The sequence below is a fragment of the Rhinoderma darwinii genome, chromosome 10 (assembly GCF_050947455.1).
Source record: "Rhinoderma darwinii isolate aRhiDar2 chromosome 10, aRhiDar2.hap1, whole genome shotgun sequence".
In the NCBI taxonomy this organism is placed as follows: Eukaryota; Metazoa; Chordata; class Amphibia; order Anura; family Rhinodermatidae; genus Rhinoderma; species Rhinoderma darwinii.
This window is the reverse complement of record NC_134696.1, coordinates 44433436-44450073: the sequence shown is the minus strand read 5'-3', so window position 1 is coordinate 44450073 and position 16638 is coordinate 44433436. Positions and strand designations below refer to the sequence as shown.

General features: G+C 43.2%; 1 protein-coding gene across 1 annotated transcript in view; it reads left to right on the top strand.

Annotated features, from left to right (window-relative positions):
* BUD13 (BUD13 spliceosome associated protein) overlaps window positions 1-16638 on the top strand; it is a 22936-nt gene extending 6298 nt beyond the window's left edge. The window contains exons 5-11 of the mRNA XM_075839797.1: window positions 8667-10294; window positions 10660-10826; window positions 11812-11911; window positions 13063-13201; window positions 13843-14027; window positions 14124-14205; window positions 15882-16638. Coding sequence (XP_075695912.1) covers window positions 8667-10294; window positions 10660-10826; window positions 11812-11911; window positions 13063-13201; window positions 13843-14027; window positions 14124-14205; window positions 15882-15975 — 2395 coding nt within the window. The 3' untranslated portion in view covers window positions 15976-16638. The remainder of the gene's footprint in view (window positions 1-8666; window positions 10295-10659; window positions 10827-11811; window positions 11912-13062; window positions 13202-13842; window positions 14028-14123; window positions 14206-15881) is intronic.

Below are 16638 nucleotides of genomic sequence, written 5' to 3'. Positions count from 1 at the left end.
GTGTACTAGCCCTGATACTCACCTACAGCAGACCTGTCTTCTCCCCTGCACCACATTAAATACTAGAGGTAAATGAACTGTAGTTTCTATTGTGGCGCACGGGACCTAGAGATGCGCCAGAAATATTAATAGTTAATAATTCTCGTGCATCATGGAGCTTCTCCCCCCCCCCCCCCCCACACACGCACACAACCTACCCCTCCAACACATGCACCCACCGCTAATGCTCCACACACGTGCACACAACCCCCCAACACACGCACCCACCGCAAACACCCCTCCCCACACACTCAAACAAGCAGCCTCCTACAGGCACACACCCCCACAAGCACCCAGAACGCACCTCCGGTCTGTGTGGATCGTCGCATATTTTCAGATTCTGCTGGACTTCTGCCATATACCGGCGTTTCAGGCATCCTATTGCCTATTTATTTATTTTTTGCCTTAATGTCCGCCCCATTTACTTCGATGAACGAACAGTACCCGTCCTAATGGTATACACAGGCTATGGGGGGTTATATACAGGGATGATGGAGGGCTGGTATATACAGGGATGATGGAGGGCTGGTATATACAGGGATGATGGAGGGCTGGTATATACAGGGATGATGGAGGGCTGGTATATACAGGGATGATGGAGGGCTGGTATATACAGGGATGATGGAGGGCTGGTATATACACGGATGATGGAGGGCTGGTATATACAGGGATGATGGAGGGCTGGTATATACAGGGATGATGGAGGGCTGGTATATACAGGGATGATGGAGGGCTGGTATATACAGGGATGATGGAGGGCTGGTATATACACGGATGATGGAGGGCTGGTATATACACGGATGATGGAGGGCTGGTATATACACGGATGATGGAGGGCTGGTATATACACGGATGATGGAGGGCTGGTATATACACGGATGATGGAGGGCTGGTATATACACGGATGATGGAGGGCTGGTATATACACGGATGATGGAGGGCTGGTATATACACGGATGATGGAGGGCTGGTATATACACGGATGATGGAGGGCTGGTATATACACGGATGATGGAGGGCTGGTATATACACGGATGATGGAGGGCTGGTATATACACGGATGATGGAGGGCTGGTATATACACGGATGATGGAGGGCTGGTATATACACGGATGATGGAGGGCTGGTATATACAGCGATGATGGCAGGCTGGTATATATAGGGATGATGGGGGTCCTTGTATAGTGCCCCCATCATCCCTGTATAGTGCCCCCATCATCCCTGTATATTGCCCCCATCATCCCTGTATATTGCCCCCATCATCCCTGTATATTGCCCCCATCATCCCGGTATATTGCCCCCATCATCCCGGTATATTGCCCCCATCATCCCGGTATATTGCCCCCATCATCCCGGTATATTGCCCCCATCATCCCGGTATATTGCCCCCATCATCCCGGTATATTGCCCCCATCATCCCGGTATATTACCCCCATCATCCCGGTATATTGCCCCCATCATCCCTGTATATTGCCCCCATCATCCCTGTACATACTAGACCGCCATCATCCCGGTATAGAACCCCCATCTTTCCTGTATATACCAGACAGCGGACACTTTGGACCAATACGATGAAATGCTGGTATATGGCAGAAGTCCAGCGGACTCTGAAAATGTCTGCCGAGCTGTGAGGCAGTGACGTCTACCATAGGATTGAACTGTATCTGCGCCCTGAGGACGCGGATACAGTTGAAACCGGGGGGAAAAAAACGAAATGTGCAAGATGTCAGTTATTTGTGCTGAATTTCGGTTTGTTTGTTATTTCCGATTAATTGTCCAGCCCTAGCCACACATTACATTTGTCAGCCCATATTTATCAAAAGTGGCATTTTAGCCAAGGTCTAAGTTAGAGCTAGACTAAACATTCACATTTTGCGATAAACTTATGACTGCATGTGTCCTATTTTATAAATCTTTACAAAATTTGAAAGACCCTAGTAGTTGGTGGGTAAAAAAAGTTTTTTTTTCCCCAAATACTTCATAACTAATAGAATAGGATAGTACAATAAGTGAAATACCTTTTATTAAATTAGGGACAAACAACATGGAAATGTAAAACTACAATGTGTACTGGCACGTGCAATTTCAGACATAAATCTCTCTATAGAACATGAGATATAACCCAATGCAAAGTTGACACTGACTATTGGGGTATGTTCACACGCTTAGCAAAAAACGTCTGAACATACGGAGCTGTTTTCAGAAAAAATAGCCTCTGATTTTCAGGCGTTTTTGAAGCTGAAAATGAAGCTTCTTTTAATTTGGAGCTTCTTTTGAGGCGTTTTTCATAGTGTTCAATGGAAAATCAGCTCCAAAAAACGCCTCAAGAAGTGACATGCTACTACTTTTTACGGAGCGTCTTTTTACGCTCCGTTTTTTAAAACAGAGGCGTAAAATACGCCCCGTATGAACGAAATGCTGTTTTTCCCATTGATTTCAATGGGCAGATGTTTTGTAGGCGTTCAACTTCCGTTTTTTGAGGCGTAAATGCCCAGAAATACGCCTGAAAACACTGCGTGTGAACATACCCTAACTGCTAGCTATAGTAGATTATATGAAGGATCAGCTCCAGTTAACATTGCACTAAAAGACTAGTATAGCCCCCCCGACACAAGGGTTTTAGGGGTGTGTGTGTGTGTATATATATATATATATTAGCTTTATGCCCCTAAAACCCCTGAGGATGCTGCATCTGTGGCAAAACATGTGGGGGGGGGGGGGGGCTATACTAGTCTTTTAGCGCTATGTTAACTGGAGCTGACCCTTCATATAATTGACTATAGCTAGCAGTTATACACAGTGTCAGCTTTGCATTGGGTTATATTTCCTGTTCTATAGATGGATTTATGTCTGCAAATTGCATGTGCCAGTACACATTGTAGTTTTAAATTTTCATGTTTGTCCCTAATTTAATAAAGGTATTTCACTTATTGTACTATCCTATACTATTAGTTAGTAAGTAGTTGGGGAAAAAAACGGCAATTTTTCTATCTATTTTATACATCTGTCACGACATATATCACTACCATCAAGTTCCACACTGACTAAAATCATGGAACTAATCCATGCCCTCTTTTCACTCCACTTTAACACTGACATTTATGTCGCAAATGGTTAATAAATGTCACAGAAGATTACACACTATTGTGGAGTACAATGTATCCAAGATATGACGTTTACTCAGAATTGGGTAAAAAAAAAAAATACACAACCTTACATAGATCTACTAATAATTTGACCAATTGCCAAAAATCTATACAAAAGTAGGATGCCGAGGACAAAAGCAATTGCAACCCCTTAACGACCGCCTGCTGTCTTTTGACGACGGGCGGTGCAGGTCCTTGGTATACAACTACGTCTTTTGCTATCGCTATAGAAAAGGCTTATGGGCGCACATCCAGTGAGCAGAAGCTGTAACTAACCGCTCCTGAACACGGCTGCGATTGGTACAACTTTGACCCCGGCTATTTAACCCTTTTTTAATTGCCACGGTTCGGCAATGCGGCATGATCATAGAGGATTCCCCTTTTTTCGATAACCTCACCAGAAAACCGTTGACTCTATTGGAGACTGGGGGAACCCTCTGCAGTCAGCCCTGGGATCCTAGAAAGGATCGATCCCAGGGCTGCTGTTAGTTCACACTTTGTCACAGTGACACATTGTAATGTATTAGCATACAGGAGTATGATAATACAATTATAAGAAAAAATAAAAGTTGTAAAAAAGTTATCCCTTTGTGGGAGTAAAAATAAAATAAGATGTACAGTGCATTTGGAAAGACTTCAGACCCTCTCACTTTTTTTTCAGATTTTATGTTGAGGCTTTGTGGAAAAAAAAAAGTTTTCCCCCCATCATTCTGCACTTAATACCCAATAATGACAAAGGGGGGCCCCTAGAAAAACCCGGATATACCGGCGAAACGCGCGTCGGGCGAAATTCTTTTTTTAAACAATGAACATTGGTGTATAGCTCTAAAACTAGCTAGGACCTAACTTTTAGTGCGTCCCACCTCTTGTCCCAGTCTGGCTTTCACTTACGCCGCCAGGCCGTTCTTGCTCTGCACACGAGCAGAGTCTCTATAGAGCAGGGGAGCAGAACTCAGCGCTTCATATAGCCCGCATTTAGCCTTCTCCTTTTTACTGCTCTCTCGCTTCCTCTGTTCAGTACACGAGCGGAGGAAGCTTTGTATTGATGAGCAGGGTAAAGCGCTCCGGCATACAACTAGAACGCTAGAGGCAACAGGTATATAGTGGCTCAGAGCGCACAAGATCCGGTAGGTGCACGAATAGGGTCCCAACCCAATTACATAGTAAAGAAATATTCGGCACACAAGGTGATGATTTTAGCAAATCTTTCGGTTTTATTTGATCAAAAGTTGATGCCAGAGGCTTAGTGCGAAGTTTCGGTCGTATATTAGACCTTCATCAGGCACTTGTACCTCTTGGTGTCTGATTCATCCAGTCGTTGGCGCTGCGTATTTTAGTAGCGGTTTGCCGCTTTGTCATGGCACTGAATAAAACTGAAAGATTTGCTAAAATCATCACCTTGTGTGCCGAATATTTCTTTGCTAGAGGCAGCAGGTTTACACAGGGAGAGTGGCTTACGCTGAAAGCCTCTACTTTACTCGCCCTGCATTCCTTATACGTGGTTTAAATAGAGCACCCATGGCAGCGCCAGTTGTGCATGCTTGGTTTCAATCAAGCATTGTATCTACACTGATATTGCCTATTAACATATACCATGTAGCATTGCCCAATCAGCATATCCTATACCGTACTCTCAAGATATCAGCAATAGGGCCAACAGCTCACACTTTTTATAGTCTGGTGTCAGCATAGGTCTTTCCATTACAGTTTAGGTGAGGACAAGTGCCATACACCTAATCTATCATTCAAGGCACTTGTACTTATGCCAAGTTGACTACTATAATCAAGCACGGTTGGGCACATATAGGACAACAGGGCCAACTGTCCCTATAGAATGCAGAAATAGGGGTCTCTGCATTTATCAAACTTACACCAATTTTTAACATTATCTATTAATAAAGATTTAATTTTAATACTTACTGTTATACACCCACACACTTTTCCCTTTCCCCTCCATTAGACTGTTTATTGATTGGTGGTGTACACCTTGTGTGGTTTTCTGCATAATTAGTGTTTAAAATTTGGAGGACAATTGCCAAGTCTCCCTATCTATATAAGGTTTCACAGCTGACTATGCATATCGGAGAAAAACAGCTCAGAGACAGGTTTGTGTGGAATCTGGATAGAGAAAAACGAAGAGAGGAGGACACGGCGCTCCTGTAAGGTAATTTTGTAAGGAACGGGGGACAATGTGAGCAAAAGGCGAGCTGAAACACTCACCTGGCAGTGTTGTGCTAGGATAGGCACAACAATATGGCTGAGCATGGAAAGGAGAATAACATGAAGATCGTTGTGGACGTCGGCTGCCACCCACTGCTATCCCACGAGAAAAAGTTCTGTTCCCGGGGAAAACGAACACAGGATGTGAAGGGGAAAAAAATGCAGTATTTGGGACACGGCGCCTGACAGGTAGATATTCAAAACGGAGTATGTTACAGTAGGCTTCATTTGTAATAGATACTACGCGTTTCAGGACCGGACAGGTCCCTTCCTCAGGTGTGTCCGGTCCTGAAACGCGTAGTATCAATTACAAATAAAGCCTACTATAACATACTCCGTTTTGAATATCTACCTGTCAGGCTCCGTGTCCCGAATGCTGCATTTTTTCCCCCCTTCACATCCTAGGTTTGTGTGGAAGCACAGATCTGGAGAAGGGTACAGAAATTTCTGCTGCACTGAAAGTTCCCAAGAGCACAGTGGCCTCCATAATTCTTAAATGGAAGAAGTTTGGCACAACCTGGACTCTTCCTAGAGCTGGCCGCCCCACCAAACTAAGTAATCGGGGGAGAAGGGCCTTGGTTCGAGAGGTGACCAAGAACCCAATGGTCACGCTGGCTGAGCTCCAAAGATCCTGTGTGCAGATGGGAGACCCTTCCAGATGGTCAACCATCACTCCATCAATCTGGACTTTATGGCAGTGTGGCCAGAAAGAAGCCTCTCCTGAGTAAAAGACACACGAAAACCTGTCTGGAGTTTTCAAAAAAGCACCTAAAGGACTCTGACTATGAGAAACAGATTCTGTGGTCCGACCGATGGAACAGAGATTGAAGTTTTTGACCTCAATTCTAAGTGTCATATCTGGAGGAAACCAGACACTGCTCATCGCCTGCCCAATACCATCCCTACAGTGAAGCAGGGTGGTGGCAGAATCATACTGTGGGTGTATTTTTCAGCAGCTGGGAAAGGGAGACTAGTCCGGTTTGAGGGAAAGCTGAATGGAGCAAAGTACAGAGATATTCATAATGAAAAATATTACCACCAGCGCTGCCTCATCTAGAATATGCATTTCAGTTCTGGGCTCCAGATCATTGAAAGGATGCCCTGGAGTTGGAAAAAATACAAAGAAAAGCAACTAAACTAACAAGGGGCATAGAGAAGTTATGAGGAAAGATTAAACCTATTTAGCCTTGAAAAGAGACGACTAAGGGGGGGGGACGTGATTAGTTTGTCTAAATATATGAATGGCCTATACAAGAAATATAGTGAGAACCTGTTCCATGTAAAACCCCCTAAAAAAAAACAAGGGGGCACTCCCTCCGTCTGGAGAAAAATAAGGTTCAATCTGTAGAGGGACAAGCCTTCTTTACTGTGAATCTATGGAATAGTCACCGCAGGAGCTGGTCACAGCAGGGACAGTAGATGGCTTTAAAAAAGGGTTAGATAATTTCCTAGAACAAAAAAAATATCCGCTCCTATTTGAATGTGTAGAAATTTTTTTGTTTCATCCCTTACCTTTTCCCATCCCTTGGTTGTACTTGATGGACATGTGTCTTTTTTCAACCGTACTAACTAAGTAACCTGATCCAGAGTTCTCTAAACCTCAGACTGGGTCAAAGGTTCACCTTCCAACTTGACAATGACCCTAAGCACACAACCAAGACAACATAGGAATTGGCTTAGGGACAACTCTGTCAATGTCCTTGAGTGGTCCCAGCCAGAGCCCTGACTTAAACCCAATCGAACATCTCTGAAGAGACGATAAAATGGCTGTCCACTGACAGTCTCCATCCAAACTGACAGAGCTTGAGAGGATCTGCAGAGAAGAACGGCAGAAAATCCCCAAATCCAGGTGTGCAAACCTTGTGGCATCATACCCCAGAAGACTGGAGTTATCGCTGCCAAAGGTGCTAAGTGCTGACTAAAGGGTCTGAATACTTGTCAATGCAATATTTTATTTTTTTCCTTTTTAATAAATTAGTAAGGATTGCTAACATTCTGTTTTCATTATGCGGTATTGAGTGCAGAATGATGGGAAATTTTTTTTATTTTTTTTAAGCACAAGGACTCAGCATAACAAAATGTGAAAAAAGTGGTAGGGTCTGAAGACTTTCTGAATGCATTGTAATAAAAAAAAAAAGTCCAATAAAAAATAATTAAATTTTATTGTCTATACATTACATAAAAACGAAACACATTGGGTAAAAAAATACATCTTCTACCGCATAAAACAAGGCTTCATTTAGCCACACTAATGAAAAAATAAAAAAAGTTATGGCTGCTGAAAAGCAGAGGCAAAAACGGAAAGATTTAGCTGGTCGTTAAGGCCTTTAAATAAAAAAAGGGAAAAACACAAAAAGCACTTCTGCATTGGTCTGGCACCGCTTTTGTAGTTAAGCAGTAAGGCCTCATGCACACGCCCGTGTTTTGGTTCTTGAGATACGGACCGTATGTTGGCCACATTTCCCGGACCGAACACAGTTCAGGGAGCCGAGTTCCTAGCATAATAGTTATGTGTGATGCGTGGAGTCCCTGCCTCACTGCGAGAATACTGTCCCGTATGGAGAACATGATTACAGGACGGGGCAGTATTTCCGCGGAGAGGCAGAGACTCCTAACATCATACATGACTATGATACTAGGAACTCTGGCTCCCTGAACTGTGGTCGGTCCGTATATCGTGGGCCAAACATGGTCCTGTACATAAGGCCTTATTTATAAAGTCTCTTTAAATCTGAGTTTGTAAATAATACATTTATGGTGTTCGGTGTGACGGGGTTAATATACAGCTGAGCTAATGGTAATGATATAGGAAAATTTGAATACTGGTATGGCAGTAGTAATGACCTGGAAATACTAGTGTCCTCAAGATAATGATACAGGATTAATAGATGATACATACAAATAGTGATGTGGCATTTAAACTGGTTTTGCTTTCATTTCACAGTCCGTTCAGACATATTGAGATTTGAGAAGGGTCCAGTACCTAAGTGGTATGAAGTACTGAATTTTTAAAGCGTATTAAAGTTTTTAAAAGGAAAACCATGACAAATTACCTTCAATTATTAAAAAGCTTACTCCTATGTCCGTACTGCTCCAGCTATGTTATTACCATTATTTTTCCTATTTACCATATTCTCACTCCCCATCTATAAAAAAAAAAGCATGCATTTTCTTGACTGCAGCATTTATTAGTTACAAGGATGTATTGTCAATCTTGTAATCTTAGTCTTCAACAATTAATTTTTTTTATGCCGTCTATAGGGCCAGAGAAGATATCTCTGCCACAGCTATGAAGACTGGTCATAGTTCTCCTGTCTGTTCAGACCACTCTTCAAAAAAGGACAGACCTGACTCTCCAGACCCTTCTTCACCTCAAGAGGGCAGAGATGACTCTTCAGACCCTTCTCCACCTCGAAGGACCAGACATGACTCTTCAGACCATTCCCCTCCCCCAAAAAGGCTACAAAATACATTAAAACCACTTTCCCCCAGGAGGGCCAGACGGGCCACCCCAGACGCCTCTCCTCCCAGGAGGGCCAGACGGGCCACCCCAGACGCCTCTCCTCCCAGGAGGGCCAGACGGGCCACCCCAGACGCCTCTCCTCCCAGGAGGGCCAGGCGGGCCACCCCAGACGCCTCTCCTCCCAGGAGGGCCAGGCGGGCCACCCCAGACGCCTCTCCTCCCAGGAGGGCCAGGCGGGCCTCTCCAAACGCCTCTCCTCCCAGGAGGGCCAGGCGGGCCTCTCCAGACGCCTCTCCTCCCAAGAGGGCCGGGCGGGCCTCTCCAGACACCTCTCCTCCCAGGAGGGCCGGGCGGGCCTCTCCCCCTAGGAGGGCCAGGCGGGCCTCTCCGGACGCCTCTCCCCCTAGGAGGGCCAGGCGGGCCTCTCCAGACGCCTCTCCTGTCAGGCGGGCCTCGCCAGACTCGTCTCCTCCCAGGAGGGCCAGACGGGCCTCTCCAGACGCCTCTCCCAGGAGGGTCAGGCGGGCCTCTCCTCCCAGAGGGGGCAGGTGGACCTCTCCGGACACCTCTCCTCCCAGGAGGGGCAGATCAGCCTCTCCACCCATGAGGGGCAGAAGGGCCTCTCCCGATGCTCCTCCACCCTGGAGGGCCAGACGAGACTCTCCATACGCCTCTCCTCCCAGGAGGGGCAGACGGTTCTCTCCGGACGCTTCTCCCAGGAGGGGCAGACGGCTCTCTCCGGACGCTTCTCCTCCCAGGAGGGGCAGACGGCTCTCTCCGGACGCTTCTCCCAGGAGGGGCAGACGGTTCTCTCCGGACGCTTCTCCTCCCAGGAGGGGCAGACGGCTCTCTCCGGACGCTTCGCCCAGGAGGGGCAGACGGCTCTCTCCGGACGCTCCTCCCAGGGTGGGCAGACGGCTCTCTCCTGACGCTTCTCCTCCCAGGAGGGGCAGACGGCTCTCTCCGGACGCGCCTCCACCCAGGAGAGGCAGACCGGCCTCACCACCCAGGAGAGGAAGAGGGGCCTCTCCACCCAGGGGGGGCAGACGGGACGCTCCAGACTCCTCTCCACCCAGGGGGGGCAGACGGGACGCTCCAGACGCCTCTCCACCCAGGGGGGGCAGACGGGACTCTCCAGACGCTGCTCCACCCCCGAGAGGCAGATGGGATTCTCCAGATCCATCCTCTCCCCAAAAAATCAAGAGACTCTACACAAATTCTGCTCAGAGGAATCTAAATATCTCCCCAGATTGTCAAAAAGAAAGGTGTGAGACAAGTTTGGACTCTTATGCTAAAGGATCAAAACGTAATCTAAAGAAATCTGATCGCATATCTCCTCATTCCTCCTTGCGTCATGATTCTGATTCCGACGAATCTGCACCTCAGAATAGATCGTTGTCACCACCACGAGAGAGTCGGAAAAAAGGTGCGTTTGAATATTAATTATTTTTAGTACTTCTAATATTAGAGAGGTCTTAATCTTGATGAACGCGTCTTTTTGTAACAAAACTGAGTAATCCTTTTACTGCACTACACATGTCATGCCAGGAAAATAGGAGGGAAAGCTGGAACCAGATTTTTAACTACTATTGCATTTCACCCAGAACAACCCCTTGTTTGTTTTTGCCTGTATTCAAATCTTTGTGAGACCGGTTTAATGGTTCCACACAAGGTTGCTTATAGTTCTCATCTGATTTATGTTCAGCCAACGTTACAAAAATGCTGAGCTTTAACATTTCTGGATTTTAAACCGGTTTTGGCTTTAATGTTCATCCATCCCATATTTTCCAGCTATACGACAGAAGGACTTACAAATGTCTCCTCAAAGGGGTGCTCCGCTTAAAGGTTCAGACTCTGACTTGTCACCTCCTCGCCAAGTGCAGATAAGAGGCTCTGATTCAGACTTGTCACCGCCACGACGAAGAGTTGAGTCTGAAAAAAATACTTCATCTTCACAGGTGATGATATGCCGAATGTGTAGTCATGTGACCCTTTATAGTGAAATTGTTGTTCTAACGCTTCACATGTGCTGCAGAATTGTTAAGCTATGTTATTTTGCGTTCACCCTGTTTTGCTACTTAAAGGGATTATCTGCATTGGACAATTTAATTTTGGCTAGAAGGGTACCCTGAATATAAGCTGATTACGGGCAATGTCCCTGCTGGGACATTCAGCGATTGCCTTTTAATCTTTGGGGGTACTTGGCAGACCGCACATGTTCAATTCCACTGCAAGGGACACGAAGCATTGCACAGTTCCCATTGAAAACCATGGATTGTCTGTATAATGCTGGAGATTCTGATGCCTTCATTGCACTCTTGATGTGTAGGTTCACCTTTGAATAACACATCTATGTGCACTACTACATATAACCTAATACTACAAATATACATTCAATGTTAAGTACAACTGAATACAAACTACATCATTTATCGTTTACATAATGCCTTATAATTCCTTCCATCCATAGTTGCATTACAGGGGGTGCCAAAAACGTTTTTATATGGGCCTGTAAGATAATAAAGTTTCCTGGTTAATATTATTGGGGGACACATCACCATGGGTATAGGTCTTTGCAGATAGGCGGCTGACCCTAGGTAGGAAGGAGTCTTGACTTTGCCCAGGCAGGCCATATGCTTTCCACAGACACTGTCTTAAGCCGTTTTAGCCTAGTGTCCGTAGGAGGCAGACATGATTCTCTATTTTTCCTTTTTTTTTATCCTTTGTTGCATGTGGGTTGTCAGCCTGGGCTGCTAGGCTAGTTAACCCCCTGCATGTGAATATATGTAATGCACAAATGTATTTTATGTTTGATGTAGTGTTCTTTTTTTTTTTTTTTTTTTTTATACATTATTTCTATTTATATTTTGTAAAATTGTTTTTGGATCTATGCTTTTAAATGTATATGAGCAGACTTATTTCAGCCTTTTTTTGCCTTTTTAGATGCTCTCAGGTAGCAGAGCTGGCCTGGTGTCTGCAACTGTTCTGAGAAAAGAGAAAGAAGAACAGAGAAGAGCAGAGAAAAATAACAAGAACCTGGAAGGTGAGCGCACAATGTGCTATTTGTATCTGATTGCAGAATTATGCAGCATAATGGTCTCTAAATTTTGACCCCTGGGGTACTTTGCTAAGTGTTAAATCTTTAAAAAAAAAAATCCTATTTATTCCTTTCTTATACACTGGGTGACACAAGTATCATTTATACATGTGCTCCATTTGCTTGTGTGTTTTTGACCAATAGCGACTTGTTTATAGAGGACCTGTCACTAGGTCATATAAGTTGAAATAGTTAACTGGCCTGAATAACTCGGTCTCCCTGATTCCAGCGCTATATTTTATTTTTCCCTGGACCCCGGTCCAGAGCTATGGCCCACTGTTGTGTTGGCTCCCTATATGCTAATTTGCTGTAGTTAGCTGGGGTGGAGCTAGTTTCCCTGCCTCTGATGATGACCAATCCGCATGAGGCAGCTTGAGGGCAGTTCACGCCCTGTTGGCTAACTATAGCAAATTAGCATAGAGGGAGCCAACGCAACAGTGGACCATATTTCTGGGACGGGTGGTCCAGGAAAAAAAGAAAAACAGTGCTGGAATCAGGAAGACCGCTCTATTCAGGTCAGAAAACCAGTTCAACATAAAATGACCTAGTGACCGGTACCCTTTAATGTTTAGGAGATGGCCAGAACATAGTGTTATGTAGTAATAAAAAACATGAGTAAAGGTTAAAGAGGCTCTGTCACCACATTATAAGTGCCCTATCTCCTACATAATCTGATCGGCGCTGTAATGTAGGTGACAGTGGTTTTTATTTTGAAAAATGATCATTTTTGAGCAAGTTATGAGCAATTTTAGATTTATGCTAATTCATTTCTTAATAGACAACTGGGCGGGTCTTTACTTTTTACTATTATTAATAATAATAGCGGTGCTTTCCCATAAATTTTTCTTGCATGGAAAACCTCACATTTATAAAGCTTTAGTTACCTATAGTTTTAAGGAATACTCGTTAGCCATATATATCGGTCATCAATGTATAGTGTCAATTTAAATTTATCCTGTGGTCCTCTTTCTAGTCAATTCTATAGGCATTGCATACTCTCATTTGCCGCCGTGAATGCTTTGGCCCCAGGAATTTACTGCCTGAGATGTTTGATCGTTTTTTAAAATGTTTATTTTTTAATATGTGTTTTTATTCAGATGATTCAAGGACCACAGAGACCGTATTTCGAGACAAAAGCGGAAAACGTAGAGACTTAAATTCTGAACGGAAACAGCAACTGCAGGACCAGGCCATGCAGGAGAAAAAAGATGAGATGTATGCCAAATGGGGCAAAGGGTAAGTTGTAAAAACGTCTGGAGACCTGATAAACCCCCAAGACATATAGACATCCCATTGAGAAGATTAAAGATGACCTGCCAGCTCTCCTGTCATGTTTGTTTTAGTAAATACTTGTATTCCCCATGTAACAACAATGCTGCAGCCTCTTTTCTTGGGAATCTGCATTGTGCAATTCCTCTGTTATTCCTCTTGGAAATAAATGAGTAAATTGACAACTGGGTGTTACCATTATCCTCGTCATTGGGGTGTGTCCCTACACAGTATGTCACTGTCAGCACTGATTAGACCGTGTCAGAGTTGATAGGGTTAACTAGTACTGTCCCTCTCTGAACATAGGAATCTATAAAGAAGTGTAGGCAGCTTGTATGACTCCTATTAGAATAAATAGAAGATTGTAATCAAGCTGCTCTACCGGTCAAGCTGCAACAGCTTTACACAGAAGTAAAATATTGTAGGATGAAAGAAACTTTCTTGGACAAGCTTATTTTGTTATCCGAACACACATTGCACTTTATTAAAAGATGCAGAATCGTGGTTCGGTGTTGTTAAATGCCGTGGTACTTTGAGTTAGTGAATAACTTCTTTATCAGATGAGATTTATGTGGTATTCTTATACTTTTCTATTTTTCCTTCTTCAGTTTGGCCCAACAGGAACAGCAGCGTCAGAATTTGGAGAATGCCGCCCGAGAAATGTCAAAACCTCTCGCTCGCTACATTGATGATGAGGACCTGGACCGCATGTTGCGTGAACAGGAGAGAGACGGAGATCCAATGGCAAAGTTTCTGAAAAAGAAGATGGATAAAGAAAGCAAAGACAGGAAAGGTAACGTTCCAGTAATCGTGGTTATTAATATGGGAATTTACTATTATGAGATGATAACGTGACTTTAACTTTTTCTTTGACTTCACACTGTTCTAGAGCGCCCAAAATACAAGGGTCCTAATCCTCCAATCAACAGATTTAATATTTTGCCAGGGTACCGCTGGGATGGTGTGGACAGGTAAGTGATCACATGATAGAGCGAGCCATTGTGTGTGTGTGTGTGTGTGTCCCATAGCAGGATGGAAAAGTTGCAGCTTGTGTTGACTGAATAAATCACTTTCTATAGGGAAAAAAATATTTGTTAAAAAATAATTTATTCTGAGAGCCCAATTTTTTTTTAAATATTATCTTCATCGATTTAGCGGTGTGAGGGCTTACTTTTTACGGGACGAGCTGTAGTTTTATTGGCACAATTTTTTGGTACATACGATTTTGTTGATCACTTTTTTTATTTTTTTATTTCATATTTTAAGCACTAAGGTGTCAAAAAAATGATGTTTTAAACAGTTAAATAATGATATATTATGGATATATCATAAATGTCCTTCATAGAAAAACCCCTATAAATGCCGCACTCGCTATTGACGCTATATAGTTAAAGGGGTTTACCATAAAACACATTTATCCCCTATATATATATATATATATGATCTCTCTATCTATAGAGCTATCTGGAACAATGTATGTTTTCTGTCGTTTTTTCATCCTGCTCAAAAATCCTTTAAAAAAACAGAAAACATATCTGGGCAAGAAGTATAGAATACATTTCCAAGGAGTAAACATTAATAATCCAGTTTCCTACCATACAAGCTACGATGCTACACACGTGATTTAGGGTGTGTTCACATGTTGTATTGATTTGCTGTGCCATGATTGTCTCATCTCTGGGAGCGTAACCGCTGGGAACCCCCACTCCATCCCGTTCCCAGGGTCTGGGGTGAGTAATCACTCTTCTTTAACATTTGTGGCTCTTACAGAAATAGCCAAGAGCGCTTGCTCATCTTATTCCATAAGGACTTGAGTAAAAAGTGATCAAGCACACCAGACCAACTGAGGGGCTAAACCCCTCCGATGTCGGGATAGGTATAGGACCCCCACCAGTCAGACATTTATGACCTATCTTATCAGTATACCATAACACTTAATTGTGTTGAAAACCTATAATGAAATCGACATTAGAAAATTAGGGTAATCGTTAATCTGGACATGTCCTTCCAGATCATAAACCAAAAATCCATAATTCCCCATCTTTTAAACGCGGCAAAACGTATAATTGCTAGACACTGGAGGGACACCGAGACACCATCCGCTTCGGAATGGATTGACGAGATCTGTTCGGTAGTCATTCGAAAAACCAAATTGTCAATTGAACAAAATTGAGATAAATATCATAGGATTTGGAATAGATGGATAGATGCTCAGAACACAGATACTCTGTCTAACATGATGGGATAGACCTCATTATAAACTATCAAACCTAAATTAAATTGGTGCCAGAAACGAAATGTGTACAACCTGAAGTACGTGTAACTTTCTATGGAATTTCTATGTTTCTTTCTAATTTAAATATAATACAGCAGAGACAATTGTTGTTGTTGTTTTTTTTATTGTTTTGTATCTTGTTTACTTTGTACTCCTGACCCTCATTCCTTCCTTTCTGTGCCCTCTAACCCTTTCCCCCTCCTCATTATGTCTCCAAAAAAATTCAAATAAAGAATTCAAAAAAAATAATACAAAATTCGGACTATACAGGTGCTCTGCCGGGCTTTCCTTCTATACAACATATGAGTAGCTTAATTTCTGAATATCATCTTTGACTTGACGCCTGCTCCGGCCTTATGTCTGCCCTTTTAGGTCCAATGGATTTGAGAACCAGTATTTTGCAAGAGCATCTGAAAAGAAAGCTACACAGGAGTCTGCTTACAAGTGGAGCGTAGAAGATATGTGAAATCAAGTGTCATTGGTCAGCGCACTAGACGACATCGTGTCCTACAGTGATGCTTTGAAGACCGTATATTTATCTACATTCTCTGTATTAAGTGAGATGCTTGTATATCACAGGAGCTACCTATGTCAGTCCTTACTGAAGAGAGCGGCATGCTTACTGCTAATGTGATGTCATGTCCTCCCGGTTGAATTGGCAGCCCCTGTGTTTCTTTTTAGTGATCTCACCAATACGAGTTGTTAAAAAAAAACAACAAAAAAAAACAACAAAAACATTATCTATAGAGTTTCTGTATTACCTCTGAAATGTGATGGGCTCTTATTTTACACGTGTTTACTGATGGACTAATGTAGAGCCATTTTTTATCTACCCCATGGGTACGCATCACTACATGGGTTCCTCTGAATTACAAGAGGATGTCATTTGGATTCTTTGGTAAAGGGAAAAAGCATTTTAGCCAAATTCACCCATTGAAACCGTTGCTCTTGTACTAATGAATTCTAGTATGCAAGATATTAAATGTTTTTTTTTTTTTTTTGTATTCCTGTTGTATGTACAGTTTTATTGTTTAGAATTGATGGCGGTTACTTGTAGGTATGGTCTATAGCAGCGTTACTGGAATTATTGTTTAAACTGAAAATGTATATTTTTCTTGTTTTAATTAAA